The 22,554-nt window shown below is 46.7% G+C and overlaps 1 protein-coding gene across 1 annotated transcript in view; it reads right to left on the reverse strand.

Annotated features, from left to right (window-relative positions):
• uvssa (UV-stimulated scaffold protein A) overlaps positions 1-22,547 on the reverse strand; it is a 23,788-nt gene extending 1,241 nt beyond the window's left edge. The window contains exons 1-13 of the mRNA XM_062476889.1: positions 22,345-22,547; positions 22,117-22,237; positions 21,525-21,736; positions 21,175-21,293; positions 14,880-15,000; positions 14,301-14,723; positions 14,078-14,187; positions 13,825-13,953; positions 6,055-6,151; positions 3,665-3,857; positions 3,428-3,580; positions 2,673-2,856; positions 2,396-2,581 (exon numbers count right to left, since the gene is read on the reverse strand). Of these exons, the coding sequence (XP_062332873.1) occupies positions 2,396-2,581; positions 2,673-2,856; positions 3,428-3,580; positions 3,665-3,857; positions 6,055-6,151; positions 13,825-13,953; positions 14,078-14,187; positions 14,301-14,723; positions 14,880-15,000; positions 21,175-21,293; positions 21,525-21,736; positions 22,117-22,226 (2,037 nt within the window). The 5' untranslated portion in view covers positions 22,227-22,237; positions 22,345-22,547. The remainder of the gene's footprint in view (positions 1-2,395; positions 2,582-2,672; positions 2,857-3,427; positions 3,581-3,664; positions 3,858-6,054; positions 6,152-13,824; positions 13,954-14,077; positions 14,188-14,300; positions 14,724-14,879; positions 15,001-21,174; positions 21,294-21,524; positions 21,737-22,116; positions 22,238-22,344) is intronic.
• Between the last annotated feature and the right edge of the window lie 7 nt (positions 22,548-22,554).

Genomic DNA, 22,554 nt, shown 5'->3' on the forward strand with positions numbered 1-22,554 from the left:
ATCTGGTCCAGGTCTATAGAGAATGAGCCAGCATGTTTACAGAGGCTAAATGCACTTTGGTTGCCTGAACAGGTTTTTTGAACATGCCGTGTGTGCAGTGAGTGAGTTAGTTGAGCGTGAGCGAGCGTTTACTGAGGTGTGTGAGCTAGCCGAGGTGTGTGTTGTGGGACTTAGTTAAGTAGGTAGGTAGCTAGTCAAGGTGTGTGTATGGAGGATTCATCTGTACTGTACCCCCCCCCCCCCCCGCCCCCACACACACACACACACACATACCCCTGCCCCCGAGGAGTGCCCTTGGTGTGTGGAGGTTAACTGCTCCATCAGCTCAACCTCATAACCGCCAACAAACCACACGGTAATTGAAAAAATTTAGTCTATTTTGGTCTGGCATTAGACCCTCTCAATCACCCCCCCTCCGTACCCCCCACCCTCCCCTCCCACCCCACCCCCAAGTCCCACAAGCTGTAAAAGAGGGGCCCAGTTTTAGTTACTAATTAATTTGGGGAGGTGTGTGCGTCCCTAGGGGTGTGTGTGTCGGAGGGGGGGAGTGAAGGGGTGGGGGTGACTGTTTTTTGCGTGAGGTGTGATTGGGGCTGGTGAGGGGGTTGAGGTGTGTGGGTGTGTGTGTATGGGGGGGGGGCTCTATTACACAAGGCCCATGATCCCTGAGTGGTTTAAGTCATGTCTATTGTGTGTTTTGATTCCCAGGCCAGGATGAGAGGGAGAGAGGGATGAGATGAGAGGGGAGGGAGGGGGGTCTTATTAAGTTAATCTGTCTGAAGCCTCTGCACCAGGCCCCTGTCCTCTGTCAACAGCCTCGCTACAGCTCCAGCTGTGGCCCGGGACACACACACACACACAGAAACACACTCTACAAACATGGCAGCTGGAAGTCTGCCAGCCCTTTAGGGCCGGCAGCAGGACCTCCTAGTGTCTAGTCTGGTGTAAAAGATACCCTGGGATGGCCCTTGGCATTAGCCTGGCACACACACACACACACATCATTCAAGTACACACGCAAACACACATATACAGACAGTGACACAAAACTCAAACACATCTACCCTACACAAATATTCACATAACACACCCACGTTTACGTTGAAGGGAGTCAGGTGGCTGAGCGGTTAGGGAATCGGGCTAGTAACCTGAAGGTTGCCAGTTCGATTCCTGGCCGTGACAAATGACGTTGTGTCCTTGGGCAAGGCACTTCACCCTACTTGCTTCGGGGGAATGTCCCTGTACTTACTGTAAGTCGCTCTGGATAAGAGCGTCTGCTAAATGACTAAATGTAAATGTTTACAGCACACACACCTTCATGCCACAAATAACCCAGTCCTCTGTAGATATCTCTCTTGTCCACTATCATGCAGCATTCTATAATGACAATGACAAAAACAATCTATGCTATTCACTATCTAAAAGCTATGCTAAAGCTGGCTAAGTATGCTAAGTACGCTAAGTAGGCTAAAGCGGCCTCCCCAGCTAGCTAATTATTATCATGGCTTGATGTAAGAAAAGCTAATTAAAATCTGCTTGTGTCTTAATGTGTAAAGACGGATTGTGAGCCTGGTGTCACTGACACGTCAAAGATGTGACTTGTCTGTAGCGCTAACGAGCTAATGTTGGTGCGGTCTGGGCAGGCCTATTCTGAGACAGGGGGAGGGGGTGGACAATAGGGTTCACATTCAGAAAGCCAAACCCTGCCCTGGGACTGGGAGTGTGGCTGTGAGCAAAACAAAGAAATTATTTGCGTCCGTTAGAGACAAAATCAATAGTAACGGTGGGAGAGAGAGTGACCACAGGGAGGGCTGATCAGTTGCAGGCGCACGCGCACGCGCACGCACACACACACACACACACACACACACACACACACACACACACACAGGTGGTAATGGGGTACTAGCCTGCCCTAAAAGGGGAAAGACAGCATGTGTGTGTTATATATATATTTGTGTGTGTGTGTGTGTGCACGCATGTGTTTGTGACAGTGCCTGGCTGTCTGTCTGGATGGCTAGGTCTGATGAAGTAGTGGATCAATAGTGTAGTTAGTTACAAAAGATGCTATTTCACAAGCGAGTGGCCAGCAGGCAAGCCAGTCAGACGCCTAGTACCTGTTTGTTAACAAGCCACTGCAGGGAGAGAGACCATATCCTCTGGCTACCTGGCAGTGACACACACACATACACACACACTAATGGGCTTTTAGCTGGGCCCGGTTGTGCTGGGCCAGAAGAGAGAAAGAAGGACAGACAGATCTGGCCCAGTCAAGCCCAGTCTATTATTCCTCTATTGGCCATCTCTCCAATTCTATCACCTCATCTTTACCTTAATCAAAAACTCCCTCATCCCTCTCTCCCTTCGTCCCTCCTCTTCCTCCTTAGTTCTGGGCTGGAAGGAAGGACTGTGTGCTCTGGGTCCAGCCAGACACCAGGGTGATCATGGCATGGTGTGTGTGTGTCTCACCAGGCTGTTCCTCTCGCCGTTTCCTCTCCTCTCTCTCTAGGCGTGCAGCGTCCTCGGCGTTAGTGGGGCGGCCTAGGTCATCACGGGGCACGATGACACCATGGAACGGACACTACATACACACACACACACACAGGTCAACTTGCCACCACACAACTGTACATGTCTGTGTTTTTCCAGGTGCGTGTGTGTGTGTGTCTGACCTTGACCCTGTCCTGGCGTTCACACAGCGACCCGTTGGACAGGGGCGCCCTGCAGGTGTGTGTGACGGGGGTGAAGCGCCCGGCGAAGGTGATGTAGCGAGACTTCATCTGGGCGCTCAGCTCCGGGTTCTCCACCTCCTCCTCCACCTCGTTAGGCACCCAGAACTGGTGCTGGGAAGAGTACCTGGAGGAGGAGGAGGAAGACATGGAGGAAGAGGAGGAAAAGGAGCATGAAGAGGAGGAGGAAGAAGGAAGAACATGAGGAGGAGGGGAGAGGAAGGGGAGCATGAGGAGGAAGAGCATGAGGAAGAGGAGAAGAGGAAGAGGAGGAAGGGGAGCATGAGGAGGAGGAGGAAGAGGAGGAGAAGAAGAGGAGAAGGAGAGGAAGAGGAGGAAGATGAGAAGTGCTTTAACACTCTACGGCTCTAAAGGTTGAGCTCAATTATTGTAAGAAAGCCTCCATTGCCAAGACATCGCACTACAGCCATTGCATCCACTGAGGCCTCTGACAACAGAACCCTCTTGTGGACACGTACAGCGACTGCAATCAGAAACCAAAACTCCATGCAGCATCTCACCCAGAGCCCACAAAGCAGCACTGTCATCTCAACCAGCAATGTGATTCTTGTGGATTGAAGGTGTAAATAATACTGCAGTAGTAATATGAGGCTATGTATATAATATGTACATGGTGCCCAAACGGTATATATGTATTGATAATATCCATGTAATATAGGGTGAGTAATGGTGAGTACTTGATGATCTTTCCAGCGGTGGGCTGCTCCTGGCCCCAGTAGTACAGGTCCAGACCGAAGGGGATGACAGGGACGTCAGCCTGGCCCTGGCTGGACCCTGGGACTGCGTCACTGGACGAGCCTGCTGTCTGCTGCTCTGGACCTGCTGAAACGCTATTCATACAGAGAGAGAGCATTCATACTGGTGGTTTGAGAGAGAGCAAGAGGAGGGTGAAGGGGAGGAGAGCAGAGAGTTACCAGGCCTGTGGGAGGCGCTGTCTGAGGAGGCTCAGTGTGGCAGCAGCACAGGTGGGGTCCTGCTCCTCCTCCAGGGCTCTTCTCTTGCTCCTAGGGAGCGGCTGGGGGTCCTGGAGAGGAGCCCGGGGCTGGGGCCGGGAGGAGGAAGAGGCTGGCTTCTTGCTGCTGGAGGAGCTGGTGGAAGGTTCAAGACCTGGTGGGGAGGGGGGGAGGGGGTCAGGGTGACAACAACACGTCTAGAAATGAGCTGTTGCAGACCCCTGGGTGGTCTAGCGTGTGTGTGGAGGTCAGACAGGGCTTAGGGCTGGAGAAGAGATCAAAGACAACCTATAAGCCAGCAGCTTGCCCCAAACAACCCCACAGCCTGCCAGGCCAGATCAGACCAGGCTAGACCTGGCCAAGTCAGACAATATGAATGGCAATCCAACACAGCAGTTGTTACCTCAGAGAACAGACTGGCTGACAGGTCAAACAGTACCTCTCCTCTCTCCTATAAAAGGAGCCAGAGAGTGTGATGAAAAAAGACAGCCGTGCTACAGAGGGCAAGTATAACACACCTAATGCAGTGCCAGTCAGTAAAATACTGCTACTGTGACACTCCACCTCCCCACAGTGACCCTGCTGCCCCATCCAGCCACCACAGTTCAGCTGAATGCATTTATAAACCTGACCGCTCCCATGTACAAGTAGCCCACCCCCTACCCCTTGGCCTCCATCACTCCAACACATCACGCCATCCTTCCATCCCTCTGAATTACAACACCATCCCTCCATCCTCGCCCTACGTCGAGGCCCAGCTGAAATACTACCAAATCCTTTCTTTTTCTCTTTAAATTGACCAAAATGGTAGCTATTTGTCTGCAGCAGTAAAGTAGCAGGTGTTAAAGAGATAGATCAATAGGAGGAAATAGAGAGGGCCAGTGGGCTGGCCTGGGGAGAGAGAGGAAGAGAGAGAGAGAGACAGAGAGAGAGAGACAGAGAGAGACAGAGAGAGAGAGAGAGAGAGAGAGAGAGAGAGAGCCGAGAGAAGGAAGTAAGGGAGAGAGAATTAAAGAAAGAGAGTGAAAAAGAGAGAGGGATGAGAGAGAGAGTATTGATTTTCCTGAGTTCAGCAGGCCTTGTAATTAAAATGTAAATTTGAAAGAGAGATAACGTCCTGACAGGAGAAGCAGGATAAAGGGATAGATAAGAGATCAGCCGTGAAAAGAGCAGAGCACAGAATGGAGGAGGAGAGGAAGGAGAGAGAGAGAGGGGGAGAGGGGGGCGGAAAGAAGGTGGGGGGAATAAAAGAAAGAAATAGGAGCTGAAGAAAAGAAGTGAGGCCGAGTGCTTTGTGATCTGGGTCCCTATAGATGAAAGCCGGGCTTTGAAAAGACAGACAGCCAGGAAGACTGTCCATAAAAAGATAACAAATATATTTTTTAATTCTCAAAAACATCGTCAATATATATCATATTATATCCACCTGAGACACAACTCATTATGACAGAGGGACAGTTGATAGTCTGACATTCCTCTGAGACAGTGGCAGACTGACAAGATATCTGTAACTACACGCACACACACAGTTTGTGTGTAAGGCTGCCAAGTGTTTTGCCAAAGCAACTTCAGACTGCTACAACAGATCTATCTACCCTCGCTCTGTCTTAAAATACTGTGTACACAAGAGGACCTCAATATAATCGTATAACTTCTAATTCCAGTGCTGGCTGTGTGTATGTGTGTGTGTGTGCAGGGGAGGATGTGTCCCAGGTCTAGGCAGTAGAAGGTGCAGGTACAGGTAGTAAATTACAACAGGCCTAATGGGACCTCATTAAGAGGGTGGCATTGTTAATTTGGCATGGCCTCTACAGATCATTACATAGCTCACTAATCAAACCCAGCCTGGCTCTGGAGACACACACACACCGACAGAAACCACACCATTATTGTCAACACACAGGAGGGATGTCTCGGTCTAATTCCGGACTTGACCAGAGCAGGTTCAAACAAAGACACAAAACAACATTTTCAGAACGGGGTCGTTGCTCCGGTGACAGGTGCAGTTGGCAGCACTGCGCTCCGTAGCACCTGGGCTAACAGTCTACTGAGAGGGAACGTGGCTGGCCGACTGCACACACTGACCCCTGACCTCTGACCACAAGTCAGCCTTCCACAAACAAACACACTTTAAGGGGCATTCCTTCACACCTTCTCTCTGTTAATCTGTGCCTGTCCGCTGTAAGAGAGTGTGTGTGTGTGCCTGTGTGTGTTATGGTCTCTAGGGGCCAGGGTGAGATCTTATGAAGATTACTACTATGGCAGGTTCTCCTTATTGCTGTTTGTTTGTCTCTCTTGTTTGTGCACGTGTGTGTGTGTGTGTAAGTGGCCCTCCAGCTAAGTCAACTTACCGTACTCCTCTCTTAGATGCTCTGGAATGTGGGGTTCAAAGCCTTCCTTCTCCGGCACCTCCTCGAAATCCTCATCTTCATCATCCGATGCTCTCATCTGAAGGGTTGAAAGAGGCGTTTATAATTTTTCATACATAACCACACCCCTCCCGACTGCCCTACTCTGATGTTTCCTCGCACCCATCGAGACAGACCCCCACCTAGCCTCTACACCTGTGCCCACACCCGCACCAGTCTATCCTATCAGCCCGGCTAAGTTCAACTCCTGGGTCTCAGCCTGGATCAGTCGAACTGTTGAAAAGGGGGGTTTACTCCGTCTTGCAGGCTGGGAGTGGGATCTAGTATCTGGATGGAGAGATGAGAGGATGGAGGGAATGATTGTAGGAGTATGTGTGTGATAAGGAGGCTGGTCAGAGAGAGGTCAGGTCCACAGAGGTAAGCTGCCTTTCGCCTCTCAGGAGGTAGACTGGAAATCCTACACACTCTCACCTCCAGATATACCAAAGACACACACACCTGCTCATGCTATCGCAGCACACACACTAGAGGGTAGCTGCCCGACACAGCTTTCGAAAAAAATGTAGAAGTGATGTTCGGGTTCGGGTTCAGACACATTGGCTGGTCTTTTTGACGTGATTTGACAAATTTCTTTTCAGTGAAAATACAGTGTAAAAAAAACTGGGTGTCAAACTCTTCATCTTACGTGAACTGTGTCAGGCTACGGTTGGAGACTGTGTGTGGCAGTATTCTGTCACACACCCATGCAGCACACACACCCACACATGTTGGGGAAGGTGTATGTGGTTGTCCCTCTCTGCGCGAATCAACAGGGCGGGCTGGAGGAGCTGGCCTGTGGTTCCCCCCTCCCTGTGGTCTGCAGCTACAGCAGATCTTACTAACCTCTCTCAGGTAAATGAGCTCCATCAATATAGTAGGAAGAGCAATGAGATGAACCCTCCCTCTCTTCCTCTCGCTCCATCGCTTTCTCTCTCCCTCCCTCAATTCCTCTCTCGCTCCATCTCTTCCTTTCTCTCTCCCTCCCTCCCTTCCTCTTCCTTTCCCTTCCTCTTTTCCTCTCCCCCCTCCCTCTTTTCCCTTTCTCCCTCTCTCACTCCTTCTCTCTCTTTCCCTCCCTCTATTCGTCTCTTCTTCTCTCCCTCCCTCTCTTCCTCTGTTGTCCCCCAGTGTCGGGTGCCCAGTCCTATACGCTGTGCTGCATCATCACTAGTCAGGGAGCTGTTTTGGAGGTACAGAAACAGAGAAGGGAATTCATGACAGGGGAAAAGGTCTCTTTCTTCTCTTACTCTTCTCTTCCCTCATCCCTCTGTTCCGTTATCTTTTGCCCCCACAGTCCAATGACCTCCTTTCCCATCCTTTTCTCTCCCTTCACTCCTCCACTCCTCATCTAAGGCTTCGCCCTCTTCTCCCTTCTTCCTCTCGCTGTCTCTTTCTCCCCTTTTCTTCTTCTCCTCTCATACTCTTTCCCCTCCTCCCCATATTATCTCTCCTCTCTGCTCTTCCTAGAAGGGACTTCACATCAGCGCTAAACAGAATTTATGCCTTTTAATTTCCTCTAAAGGTAGTTAACCATTCCCTGTGCTACAATGCATAACAGAACGTGTTTAAATCTCGGGGTCATTTTCATAAACACTCCACATAGCGCCCTTAACCTTCACTCTCTGGAATGCTGTGTAGCGGCAAACTGTTCTCGCTCGCACGCTCTCACACATACACACCTTCATTCAGCTTAATTACCTCAATCATAACACCTACGTCTGCTACGAAAAGAAAGAGAGGGCAAAAATGACTTTTCCTTTCCTTCTTTTCTTTGTGAGAGCGTGTGTTTATTAGCGTGTTGACCGTGGCATTTTATGATCGTTGCTCTCTAGTACTACCCATCATATAGAGATACATAGAGACAGAGAAGAGAAAGACAGACGAGAGAAAGGGAGCAAGAGGAGATAGAGAGAACAAGAGACAGAGAAAGGGAGGGAGAGAGACTGAGAAATGGAGAGAGAGACAGAGAGAGAAGCAGTGGATGAAAGCACAGGGAGAATCACAGACGAATCATCCGCCTGCTCTGAATATTACAAACGCGGATGTTAATAAATTAAATCACAATTAATTAAACCACTTAATTTTACAACACTAACAATTCAATTACAGCATAATTAACCCATAATTACCACTCTGTATATTCCGAAAGAAACAGAGTGACAGAGAATGGGAGAGAGAGAGAAAGGGGGGGGGAGAGAGAGACTGCTAGGCATCGAATGCACTAAAAGAAAAAGCTTGTATTGCTTTAATGCAATTAAACATTTAATTACATAAATATCCCAATTAGAATTTGGTGCAAAATATTTGGCAGTGTCATCAAGCAAATTGCTCTTTATGAAAGTGAGATATATTCAATTACAGGGTCAACTCAGCCATCATAACTATAGTAGATGGGATAAGCACCATAAAAAATACATACCCCTGAAAAGAGCTCCCAGTCCAAGCTGGTCAGCCTAACTAACTAGTCACCACCTGGCACATATCCTTCTCAGTCAAGCACTGCTTTACTAACACCAAACTAAATAAACCAAATACCAAAACTAACAAGTCTATGTGGCGCACTGAGAAAAACTAAAAGAAAAACACAAAACAACGATCGAGCCCACAGAGATTATGAAATGGCTGAAAGCAGAGATGACTCCTTTCAAAATATAGACTCAGTGACCTCACCCTGGAATTAAATCCAAACAATTGTATTGATGTTTTATAACTGATTATGTTTAAGTTCTTAATATGTGTTAACAATTGCATGTGTTGACCCTTCACTGTGGACTGCTTTGGCAAAACCTGTTACATGAAGAATCATGTCAATAAAGCACGTGGTACTGAAAATAGGGAGAAAGACAAAGAGAAAGAGAGACTAGAGGCCAAAAGGACAACACATGAGACCACACAAACTAGAAAGACAGTGTCTCAGTTTGTGATGAGACTAGCATAGATTATTAAACGCTTGCTAATCTATTAATCAATCACCAATACGGATGACAGTTGATAAAGGACACTTTCTATACAACAAGCTTGATCAACAACAAATACTGAGAACATTTGATACTGAGTACACAATGGCTTCTTCTGCCTACGCAAACCTCACACACACACTACCCCACCCAAGTTTGATACCAATCACTGAATACACAGCAACACACACTCACATGTACGAGACAGAGAGAAAGAGAGGGAGGGAGAGGGAGGGAGAGAAGGTGCTTCCCCCACTCCTACACAAACTTTCTCTACATTTGTCCCTAACACAGACCCAGTTATTCACCTTCTGTGGAAGGAGGGGGGGGGGGGGGTGTGACAGTTGCAGAGCAGGAGAGGAGATTGTACTTTTGTTTATCCCGGCTGTCTCTCTCTACCGCAAGGCAGTTATTCCTCCACTGATAGATCCCTTTACTACACCCACACACACACACACTACCACCTGCACAACAAACATTACTTTACTTTTAATTCACCTTAATTCTGGGGTGATAAAATCTGTGGTGTCGTGGAGAGGTGGCAAAGCTGTAACTCTTGTACAAACGGAGGAGGAGGGAATTAGCTTTTATATAGAAACATTTTGCTGACACAAACCCAGTTAAAATATGGCCTCCGTTCCTCACGCACTCCTTTGCATTTAAACCAACCAGTTTCTTATCCGGCGAAGAGAGAGCTCACCACCATTTCTCCTTTTTACAAAATACCGGAGGAAAGTTTTCTTGTGTGGGGAGATAAACTAGCAGTGCTAACTAAAGCACTAGGATGTATCACAGAAGGCTGAAGCTTAGCACTGCAGCTTCTGCTGAGCCTGCAAACAATACCGGCTGGGATACCTCTCTTGGTGTCTCTCCATCTCTGTCTCTGGGTGTCTCCCTTCATCCTTTTCTCGCTGTCTTTATCCTGCCTCAATCTATCTATCGATGTATCTATCTATCCATTCATCGATCCATCCATCTATACCTTGGTATGTTTGGGATTGATAAAACATTCCCCACCACTCCTGGTTTGTTTGTCTCCCGCAGCAGCAGTATTGACCATGTGTGTCCCACCTCGGTCCCCCTTCCCGGGTCGGAGGCCTGGATAATGAGTGTGTTTAAATAACACAACACACTCCTGCAGGGTAAAGGACCTCTGTGCCCTCCTCCCTCCATCCCTCACCTTAGCCGCCCCTCCATATATCCTGTATGGTCTAATTAAGTCTCTAAAGCATGTCTATTGCTCCACCCAGGTCACCTCATGCATGCTCCACCCATTGCCCCCCCCCCCCCCCCCCCCATGCCCCTACACGCCCCAGCCAAGCGCTCCCCCTTAAGTAACTCTGTTATCCTTTTAAAAAATGATCGCCGAGGGCCGCCTCGGACAACTGAACTCTCAACTTCATTTGTCTCTTGGCAAGTTTGATGGCTATGCGTTTAAAAACCCATTCAATCTTATAAACTAAAAATTAAATGTGCTCAGCTGTGATGGTCTTCTGTGCATCTGCTATTTATATGCTAATAACCCCCTCCACTCTGGAAGCTCCAGCAAATTATTACAGCAAACCAATAACTCAGGTGTATGGCCTGGTTGGTGCGGTGGCGGGGAGGGGGGGATGGAATGAACCATCGTACGCTGTCAGAAGGAGGGAGGGAGGGAGGACACAGAGACCTGCTGGAGCTGAAAAATAAACCTGAAAGTTGTTCTCTATTGTCTCTGCAGACAAGTTAATACTCTGCTCTGAAACAGCACTCGGGCTGTGAATACACACATACGCACGCACGCAAACACACACACACATTAGATTACATTCTACATTACCATGCAGGGAGATGGGCCAGTGTGAATATTGCCAGGCTATAATGCGGCCAGGGTATTATCTCAATGCGTTTACGTCCCCCCACATAACAAAATGTAGCAGAATGAGATGGGTTTCGGTCCGCAGGAGAGCCCAGCAGCATCATGGGAACGTTAGCTAATGAATATCTCCATCACACATATATGTAGCTGCTGTTTGATTGGTTCAGTGCCCAGGAGGCCATGACCAAATATGGTGTGTTATTCCAGAGGTGGCGTTTGATAGAAAGAGGCCTTCCTGTCAGGAAGTAATGAGGTGAGACCCAGACTCAGGAATAAGAAGGGAGAGAGAGGCAGGGGGAGAGGCAGGGGGAGAGAGGCCAGGGGACAGAGGTCGGGGGAGAGAGGCCGGGGAAGAGACCAGGGTAGAGAGGATTGGAGTGAAGGTGAGAGAGAGACTTGGAGGAGCATTACTAAAAGGTAGCATAGAGGCTGGTACAGTCAGGCTTCTGGGAGTGAGGCTGGAGGACAGTCAACAAGGATATTCGGAGAAGGAATGGATGGGTAGAGAGAGAGAGAGAGAGAGAGAGAGAGAGAGAGAGAGAGAGAGAGAGAGAGAGAGAGAGAGAGAAGAGACAGAGATGGTTTAAGAGATCATGGGACCAGCCAAAGGTAATGAGGCCTGTCCCAGGTCTCAGTAAAGGGGGGCTTGATGATTATTCTTACTCTCTAAGACCCAGGGGGTTTCTACCTTCAAAATCCCCCCCCCCCACTCCGACCGGTCTCCCCAGGGACATCCACTGCTGGGGCCAGTCTGGTCAGCTGACACATTAGCTTACATCTCGATCTCCTCAGCCACACTGACAGCCAGCTTATAGACCTGAACCTCAAGTCTCACACACACACACCTCCTCATCATCATTACTGCCAGTTACCCTAACGCAAACTGTCACCACCAGCCCCACCTACCTTTAGCCCTAACACACTTGTCACACAGTTAACATCTCTATCGTGGATGAAAGGGGGAGTGCCCTCTTATTCACACACACACAACATCAATGATGTTTCTCCGTAGCCTGATAAGATGGCTTATCGCAGGTAAACAACAGCATATCCTAGCAAGCTGCATGTTTAACGGCCTGCTGCTACAGGGACGGGGCAAATTTGTCCGATTAACACACAAACACACACACACAAACCAACACACTGGCAAACACCTTAGTGACCAGGAGAGGAGAGAAGAGGAGACGAGTGGAGGAAACGAGTGGAAGAGAGGAGAGGACTACTGTCAGCAAGTACATTAAGTGTCTTGTTGTTTTCCTTCACTCTTTCTCCTTCATGTAAATCCGTCCCGCAGGATAGTCAGGCTGCTGATTCCTCCATTTTCCCTCCAATCAGAGCCCAGTTTATTGAGTCGCTGAAAGCAATCCCCCCGCGTGTCACCATGGCGATAAAAGGAATAAAGTAATGGAATGCTTTTAAGGGTAAAAAGGAAAAACTAATTATGATAAAGGGCTTTAAGTTGTAGCTTTATCATAGCGCGGGGCTGCTTGCATGGAGAATGGGTGCTGGCAGTGATAACCCTTTAAAGAGAGATGTGGGCTGCTTTGTCACTGTCACCGCTGGCTGGCTCCCCCTTGCACCCCTCCTACCCGACAGACTGGCATATCAGCTGTCATTATGAGACGAGCACTCATAACTACAGCTGCTAAGGATGGACTGGTGGAGGGAGGGAGGGAGGGAGGGAGGGGAGGAGGAAGGGAGAGAAAGAGAGAGGACAAGACAGAGAGCAGAGCAAAAGAGGGAGAGATGGAGGGAAGGGTTATGGAGAAAGAGGTAAATAAAGAGAGTGGAGTGGAAAAGACAGGGAGTGGCGGAGATGACGAGGTAGAGACCCGGGCTTCCTCCCAGCGTTCTGTCCCTCACCCCTCAGCCTCTTCTCCCTGACGTCCCAACTTTTTTATTACAAATGTCCATCCCTGTCTTCCCTGGAGCTCTCACTCTATTCTACTGCTTCCAGTCCTGTTCCTTCTGTTCTCTCCTCCCATCCTGCTCCTTCTACTGTGTCCTCCTGCTCTCTCCTCCTGCTCTCTCCTACTGCTCTCTCCTCCTGCGCTCTCCTCCTGCTCTCTCCTCCTGCGCTCTCCTCCTGCGCTCTCCTCCTGCTCTCTCCTCCTGCTCTCTCCTCCTGCTCTCTCCTCCTGCTCTCTCCTCCTGCTCTCTCCTCCTGCTCTTTCCTCCTGCTCTCTCCTCCTGCTCTCTCCTCCTGCTCTCTCCTCCTGCTCTTTCCTCCTGCTCTCTCCTCCTGCTCTCTCCTCCTGCTCTTTCCTCCTGCTCTCTCCTCCTGCTCTCTCCTCCTGCTCTCTCCTCCTGCGCTCTCCTCCTGCTCTCTCCTCCTGCTCTCTCCTCCTGCTCTCTCCTCCTGCGCTCTCCTCCTGCTCTCTCCTCCTGCTCTTTCCTCCTGCTCTCTCCTCCTGCTCTCTCCTCCTGCTCTCTCCTCCTGCTCTCTCCTCCTGCCCTCCTCCTCCTGCTCTCTCCTCCTGCTCTCTCCTCCTGCTCTCTCCCTCCTGCTCTCTCCTCCTGCTCTCTCCTCCTGCTCTCTCCTCCTGCTCTTTCCTCCTGCTCTCTCCTCCTGCTCTCTCCTCCTGCTCTCTCCTCCTGCTCTCTCCTCCTGCTCTCTTCCCCCAGTCTTGGACCTCCAAGCCATGCTATTCCTCCCAGCCCTTCTCTCTCATTTTGCACCTCCTAATAGCCCTGCTCCTAGCGGAAAGTGCCGCTCACCTCCCTTTAGGACATCCAGACAAATCCTAAGAGAAGTTCACTGCATTTTGTCTTCTGGGAGATCAGAAGAATGTATTATTACACTGTGCAATACTGCCCTCTTCTGGTGAGGTCTCTACATGCTGCCTATGTGAATTGGTATCCATTGAGCACCCCGGGTTAGTGCCTGTTTGTACCTACCACTTTACGGTGCCTGGTGCAGTAGTCTATGTGCAGGTCCTGGTGTTTTCTGATGGCAGTCTCTAAAGCCTTCTTCAGGTCCAACGCCTGTCTTAACAACTGATCCTGACCCCCTGCTCTGGTAAACACCTGGACACACACACACAGGTATGCATACACACACACAAAGTAATTAATTGTCTTTATGCTGCAATATAGTATTCCATTGGTTCAGTTTTGGAGTTCCATCTGGACACACACACAAACCCCTCACCTGGACCCAGGACTTGACAGCAGGCAGGTGTTTGGAGCTAATCAGCTTATGGAGATCCTTAACTGTGGTTACCACAGCCTCATTCTCTTCCGTCTCTTTCAGATGCAAATCTGAAATGAGGTGGGTAACAGTGAGTGTGTGGCCTTGTGTGTGCGTGTGTGTGTGTGTTTGTGTACAGTATGTGTGTGTGTGTGTGTGTGTGTGTGTGTGTGTGTGTGTTCACCTGTGGCGAGGTTGAGGTCTAGACTGTATTTGTGAGAGATGAGGCCTGTGTTCCGTATGAAGGAGTCTTCATCCAGAACCTCATTAATTTCACTCTCTTCGTCGCTTGACTCCTTCTTCTCATCTCTCTCTTCGTGCAGGTCTTTGCTGCAGCAAGGCTGTTCATCAAGGTCTATAGAGGAAACTTCTGTCCCATCATGCGTCACCTGGACCGAAGACCTTTTCTCAATGGTTGATTCTGTCATCTCATTTGCTGGCTTTGAGGTCTCTGAGCTCTGATTGGTTGATACTGGTGTTTCAGAGGCTGGTTCTGTGTTTGGATTGACTGTTGCCTCCCAAACAGAGAGGTCAAACTCATAGGGCAGCAGCAGCTTCATGCAGGTGTCCATCTCAGTCAGACACTCTTGTATCTCCTCACAGGACTCTGCGAACACCCAGGGGTCAAGGGTCACAATTATGACTGACTGACTTATCTTAATAGCACGTACAATACATTTTTGGTTGGAGCAAGAAAGGTTTAAAGTCCAGTTTTTAAGTTCCATGGCTAAGTGCAGGTAGTCATATGACGGGAGAGGCATACCTTCCATCTCCATGGTGGCCTTCTCAACCTTCTCCTTGTAGATTCTGTCAAGCCTTCTCTGCTTCTCCTCCTCTCTCTTCCTCTCCGCCTGAGTCCTGGCTTGGACATCATGGAAGTCCACCTAGAGCGGGAGGAAGAGAGAGAGTGAGAGGGGGAGAGAGAGAGAGAGAGAGAGAGTTCCAAGGTTCCAAGGAGTCAACAGCTGTTAACTGTCAGCTGTCCAGTTTTCCATACATAAGAGATATCTTTATACCTAGTTATACAAGAAAAAAAGGTGGAGAACAGTATAGGAACACATACTGAACAAGTTGGACATCTTTATAAGCAAAAGGACAGAAGAAAAATACAGTAATTTGAAGAACTCCACAGCAAGCTAGCAAGCTAACAGTTCACCTTCGTCTCCATGACAACGCAGTGAGTTGTCAAACAAATCAGAGCTATCAAAACAGCTAACTAGTTAGAATAACTAACTGAAAAAAAGTGAAATACAGACAATTGAATATCCTCTTAAATGTACTAGAATATGGATTCCCTCCCCCCTGGTATGGAGGCAATATCCATACTATATCCAAAGGATATTACTAATGAGAATGGCCGAAAACAATACAAACAAAAGCTTCTAAAAAACAACCCAGAGACACTATACGCCGACTCCTACAAAATTGGAGATGTCAGCAACCTAATCTTCTACAGTGACCAGCCCCTCGCCTGGCACAGTGCTATTAAAGCGCACTACCCCTCAACAAAAAAAGAAGGGATTTGCAATGGCTGGAAACTAAGAATAAGAGATGAGGAAGAACCAGAGAAAGACATAGCCCACATTAACCTGTACAAAACTGGAACAATAATAGTGCAAGGAAAAGACATCAAACAATTCCAACAAAACTTTTTAAATATTAAAGAGAAGGCACAACAGGAGAAGACTGAGAACATCCCCCTCATCCTGGCTGGGGCAGACTGTGCAGACGATGCCCCCCCTCCTGAAGGCCTTATAGAGACCACACAGACTCCCGTGGAAGTCGACGCCAGTGACGAGAGGATGTCTAAACTCTGGACAAACTAATGGACATGAGAGAGAGATTCACGGGACTAGAAATTGAACTTGTTGAAATGAGAGAACTCATCAACACACTACAAACATCACAGACAAAAAACACTGAAAAACAGAGAAAAGTGCCTGTAAGCAATCACCAAGAAGCAGAGGAAAGAAGGGACGACCTCAAGAGAGAAGTGTCTGCACTAAGGATAGAAATGAAAGAACTACAGGAAGAAAGGTTGAGCTATCAGGCCCAGCTGACGGCAATGAGAGAAGAGATAAGAGAGCTGAGGAAAGAAAAAGAGCCAAGAACAAACCAACCCACCTCTGACCTTGACAATAACCTTGACAATATGGGACAAATCAATCTGGACCAACTGAACTCCGCCCCTTGCATAGAACACAACAACCATACCGAGGCCACACCACCTACAGAGGACACACACATTCCAGAAATAGTGCTCCTAATCGACTCGAATGGGAAGTACATAGAAGAAAAAAAGCTCTTCCCGAAACACAAAGTTACAAAACTCTGGTGTCCAAACATCCAGGGTGCCCTTCACCTGCTGAATGAAGAAAAGATAGGATCCCCCAGTCACATAATTATTCATACGGGTACTAACGACTTAAGAATACTGCAAGATAAAGTGGCCACTGCACTTAAAGGTGTGATAGAGAAAGCCACACACACTTTCCCTAACTCAAGAGTAGTGATCTCTACGCTGCTACCAAGAAAAGACTTCCACCCTGCCACCATCCAGAGGATTAATGCCAGCATATCCAGAGACTGTGTACTCAAGCCTAACGTCCAACTGGCCCACCACCCCACACTTGATCTTGACTGTCTGTATGACCAAGTACACCTTTACAAATCAGTCATCCCTACCTTCGCCAAGACACTCAAAGATGTAGCGCTCAATCGAAACCCCAACAACTCCCATAGGAGAAGCATAAGGCCACACAGCCCAACCAGAGCAAGGAGAAGTCTTCCTGGAGCTACAACCAGAGCAAGGAGAAGTCTTCCTGGAGCTACAACAAGAGGAGCTGCACACAGAGGACCTACAGCCAGAAACCCCCCCACAAGACTACAGCACCACCAGACAGACAGACAGACTCCATCAGGACCAGAATACCTACCGTCACAGAGTCCCCACCTCCCGATCCATTCTACCCAAACCAACCCTGGTCAGCCCCAATATCCTCCCCCCCTGACCCTACCTGATCCTCCCCAGTGCACCCTCTACAACCCATCCACAGAACAACAAGAGCCCAATCCTGGCCGCCATAGCTACGCTCAAGCTGTGAGTAGAGCAACACACCAAGCCCCATCATCCTGCGAGATGAGGAACATTCAACAGATGCTCAGCATGCTCTGCCAGCATCTTATAGCATAATAACAACAAAATATTAGAAATACCTTATGAATTACAAAGCTTTTACTATATCGTGCTGGAATATACAAGGACTGAGGTCCTCTACTTTTGGCCTTAAGAGCAGAAACCCAGATTTTAGTAAAGAAGTAAAAAACATAGACATAATTATCCTACAGGAAACTTGGAGTAGAGGCGATGAACCTACTGGTTGCCCCCTAGGTTATAAAGAACTAATAATCCCATCCACTAAATTACCAAGAGTTAGACAGGGAAGGGACTCAGGAGGTATACTCATTTGGTATAAGTCAGACCTAAGTCATGGCATTAAATTGATCAAAAAAGGAACATTTCACATTTGGATTGAAATAGATTGCAAAATACTCTCAAATGAGAGAAATGTCTTCTTATGTGCCATCTATATACCCCCAGTAGAATCCCCCTATTTTAAAGAAGAGAGCTTCTCCATATTAGAAGAAGAGATAAGCAACTTCCAAAGCCAGGGAAATGTAATGCTTTGTGGTGACCTAAACTCCAGAACTGGAGAACAACCAGACATCCTTTGCAACCAAGGGGATAAGCATCTACCTGGTGGAGACAGCCTCAGCTTCCCTAGGTGCCCAGTGAGACTCAACTACGACAAAATAACTAAAAGAAACGGGTCTCAACTACTACAACTGTGTCGCACCCTTGGTCTCTATATAGTCAATGGTAGGCTAAGAGGGGACTCTTACGGAAGGTACACCTTCAGCTCATCTATTGGCAGTAGTACTGTGGACTACTGTATCACAGACCTCAGCCCAGAGTCTCTCAGAGCATTCACAGTAAGCCCATCCACCCCCCTATCAGACCACAGCAAAATCACACTGTATATGAACAAAGAATTAATTAATCAAGAATCATCTAAAACAAGCAATCTACATAGCATTAGTAATCGTTACCGATGGCGGAAAGATAGCCAAGAAACCTATCAGGATGCTATCCACCAGCCACAAGTACAATCTCTATTGGATAATTTCTTAAACAAAACATTCCCCTGTAATAGTGAAGGTGTCAATGTAGCAATAGAGAACATAAGCAACATATTTGATATATCTGCCTCTCTATCTAATCTTAAAACCTCAAACAAAAACCCCAAAAAGGCCAATAATTATAAAGAAAAATGGTTTGACGAGGAATGTAAAAGCATGAGGAAGATACTGAGAAATGTATCTAACCAGAAACACAGAGACCCAGATAACCAGGCACTACGCCATCACTATGGCATAACACTTAAAGAGTATAAAAACATACTAAGGAAAAAGAAGGAACAATGTATCACAGAACAGCTCAATGTAATTGAAGAATCTATTCAATCAAATGTTTTTTGGGAAAACTGGAACAGACTATATAAACAACAACATGAAGAATTACCAATTCAAAATGAGGATATATGGATTAACCACTTCTCCAAGCTTTTCATGTACATAGATAAGAACCCAGAACAAAAACACATACACGATAAGCTCCAATTACTTGAATCTGCAATTAAGAATTACCAGAACCCTCTTGACTTTTCAATAACATTGAACGAACTACAAGATAAAATACAAAACCTAAAATCCAATAAAGCCTGCGGTGTTGATGGTATACTAAACGAAATGATCAAATTTACGGATGACAAATTTAAATTGGCCATACTAAAACTTTTTAACACCATCCTCAGTTCTGGTGTATTCCCTAAAGTCTGGAACCAAGGTCTGATCACCCCAATATTTAAAAATGGAGACAAATTCGATCCCAATAATTACCGTGGGATATGTGTCAACAGCAGACTGGGTAAAATCCTCTGTAGCATTATTAATAACAGACTCCTGCACTTTCTCAGCGAAAACAATATACTGAGCAAATGTCAAATTGGCTTTCTACCAAATTTCCGTACATCGGATCATATATTCACTCTACAGACAATTGTCGACCAACAAATTAACCAAAACAAGAATAAAATCTTCTCTTGCTTTGTTGATTTCCAAAAAGCATTTGACTCAATCTGACATGAAGGCCTTTTATATAAACTGATAGAGAGCGGAGTCGGGGGGAAAACATATGACCTCATAAAATTAATGTACACAAATACCAAGTGTGCAGTCAAAATTGGACAAAGGCATACAGACTTCTTTGTCCAAGGTCGAGGAGTAAGACAGGGATGCAGCCTGAGTCCCACCCTCTTTAATATCTACATAAATGGTCTGGCGAGGGAACTAGAACAGTCTGCAGCACCTGGAATGCCTCTCCTGGACACAGAGGTCAAATGCCTCCTCTTTGCAGACGACCTTGTGCTTCTGTCCCCAACCAAGGAGGGACTACAGCAACATCTAGACCTGCTGCACAGATTCTGTCAAAATTGGGCCCTAACAGTCAATCTAAAAAAGACTAAAATTCTTGTTTTCCAAAAAAGAACCAGAAATCAGGATCCCAAATATCGATTCCTCCTGGGAACCAACCAATTAGAATACACCAAAAATTATACTTACCTTGGTCTAAACATCAGCACCACAGGCCACTTCCAAAAAGCTGCAAATGACCTGAGAGACAAGGCACGAAGGGCTTTTTACGCCATCAAAAGAAATGTTAAAATTGACATCCCAATCAAAATCTGGCTTAAAATTATTGAATCCATTATAGAACCCATTGCGATATATGGCTGTGAAATCTGGGGCCCACCTACTAACCAAGAATTCGCCAAGTGGGACAAACACCCCATAGAAAGCCTGCACGCAGAATTCTGTAAAAACATATTAAGAGTTCAACGCAAAACCCCAAACAATGCCTGCAGAGCTGAATTAGGAGTGTATCCTTTAATCATCAAAATACAAAAAAGAGCAACTAAATAAATTAGAATGCTATTTGAATCTAAAAAGACAGTACACAATGGCAGAATACCTGATCACTGTGTCTGAACCAAAAATAAGGAAGACATTAACTAAATACAGACTCAGTGAGCACAGCCTGGCCATAGAGACAGGCCGTCACAGGCAGACATGGCTGCCCAGAGAAGAGAGGCTGTGCTCTGTCTGCTCACAGGGAGAAGTGGAGACAGAGCTCCACTTCCTAACAGAATGTGACCACTATACAGACATTCGAACCAAATACTTCCCCAAAATTACCAGCATATACAAGGAATTTGAAAATGTAACAAATAGAGAGAGACTGGTTTATTTATTGGGAGAAAAACCTAACTGCTGTATTTTAGCAGCAAAGTATGTATCAGCCTGTCATGGCTTTAGAGAAAGCCACAATGAGGACAATTTATAATATGGCAAACATAACATGTTTTAATTTTTGTTTTAATATTTTGTTTAAATTTTACTGTAATTTGTCAGAATTTCAAATTTAGTATTTGATTTTTACTATTATTATTATCATTATATAACCTGTATGTGCGTATGTATGTGTATGTATGGGTATATGCGTGTGTATATATACGTGTGGGTGTGTATACATGTGTGTATGCGTATACATATATATATGTATATATACATATGTGTGTGTGTATCTATTTACTTATTTATTTATTTATACCGATTATTTGGCAACATTAATAATATACCAACTTGAATAATAATAACATGGATACAAGTTGTACACCTGTGTGGTGTAGATACACTGTATGAGTTAAACTGCCGTGTGTGTCTCTGTATGTGAGTGTGTGAAATATAAGTATATATAAGGCCATGATTTACATTGATTAATATTTCTGTAATTCTACCGTTGCTTTGGCAATATGAACAATTGTTGTTTTCATGCCAATAAAGCCCTTTGAACTGAACTGAGAGAGAGAGAGAGAGAGAGACAGCGTTGGCAGGTGTCCTTGATTCTCTGGATAACTGAGCGTAGCATATCCTCTCACCTTCTTGACCTGTTTCAGGAAGTGGTACCCCAGGCCCAGCTTCTTGTAGGCCTCTCCGTATGAGGCATGCCAGGCCTGAATCGTCTGAATGGCCAGGGTCTTCAGCTTACGAGCTACCTCTACATTACCAACATTAAATAGCACACGTCAAACTTTTTGAACAAGGATTTTTTTTTTTACTGAGCATGATTTCATTAAAAAAGACAGACAGAGGCGGGACAGTAAAGCCCAATTTAAGGCTAAGCTGTGTGAGAACATAATATTTTCATGACATATTATATAGACTGTATGGAATTTAGGGGATGTTGGACATTGCGCTAACGACCCAATGACGATAGTGTTTGGGTTACCTTTAGGTGGGGGGAGCGGCTGGTCGGAGTCTGTCTCCACAGTGAGGTCCAAAAAGTCCTGGAAGTCGGAGACGATCAGGAGGCGGAAGTGGTGCGAACGGGAGAAGAGCTCTGCGGCCATGTGGAAGGCAGAGAGGCGGATCTCAGCATGCTCCTGAGCCAGCTGAGACATCAGCAGGTTGTAGACATGCTCAATGTAGTCGTTAGAGGCTCTGAGAGAAGACAACCACAGTACAGTACATTCAGTAGGCTACAGTACAGTACAGCACATTCAGTAGGCTACAGTACAGTACAGTTTTAGATGCTCTGGGAGAGGAGAGTCAGGTTACAGTAAAGTATCATGGTATGAAAGGTCTGTGTAATTGTAATTTTATTTAGCAGACAGTCTACAGCAGTGTTTCTCAACCCTGGTCCTCAGGACCCACTGTCCTGCATGTTTTAGATGTTTCCCTGCTCCAACACACCTGATTCAAATGAATGTTCATTATCAGGCTTCTGCAGAGCTTCATAACGACCCATTCATTTTAAGATGAGAATCAAACCAGAGTTTAGTAGACTAGACTAAGTAATTGTATTCCTTCCTAGTTCTTACTTGCAGATCTTCTTGAGCTCCTTCATCTTGTCCTGGTTTAGCTGGGGCTCTCCAGAGGTGGTCAGCTCCTCCACCAGCCCAGACAACTGGTCTCTCAGGGCATGATCCATCGCTCTGCAATCTGACGAAAAGTCATCCAGTAAACCACCACATCACATATAAGCAGCTAGCAAGTGGCATGTAAACAAAGAAATACATCTGTCTGTTGACGAGTTCGTTTTTCCATACCAACTCTAGGGAATCTCGTAAGTGTACAAGGCTTAGACTACAGCTTCTGGACTGAGACAACAGTGTCAAAACATCATAGCTAAGTCATTTAGCAAGCTGGTGCCCCTGAAATACACCATAGATCTCCCGAGTATCTCTGATTTCTACGGCTAGACTTCAACACTTCACCAGTGCTACGGGGCGGGGTGCGCATGCGTGTACAGAGCGGAG

Source organism: Osmerus eperlanus, chromosome 13 (assembly GCF_963692335.1).
Source record: "Osmerus eperlanus chromosome 13, fOsmEpe2.1, whole genome shotgun sequence".
Classification (NCBI taxonomy): domain Eukaryota; kingdom Metazoa; phylum Chordata; class Actinopteri; order Osmeriformes; family Osmeridae; genus Osmerus; species Osmerus eperlanus.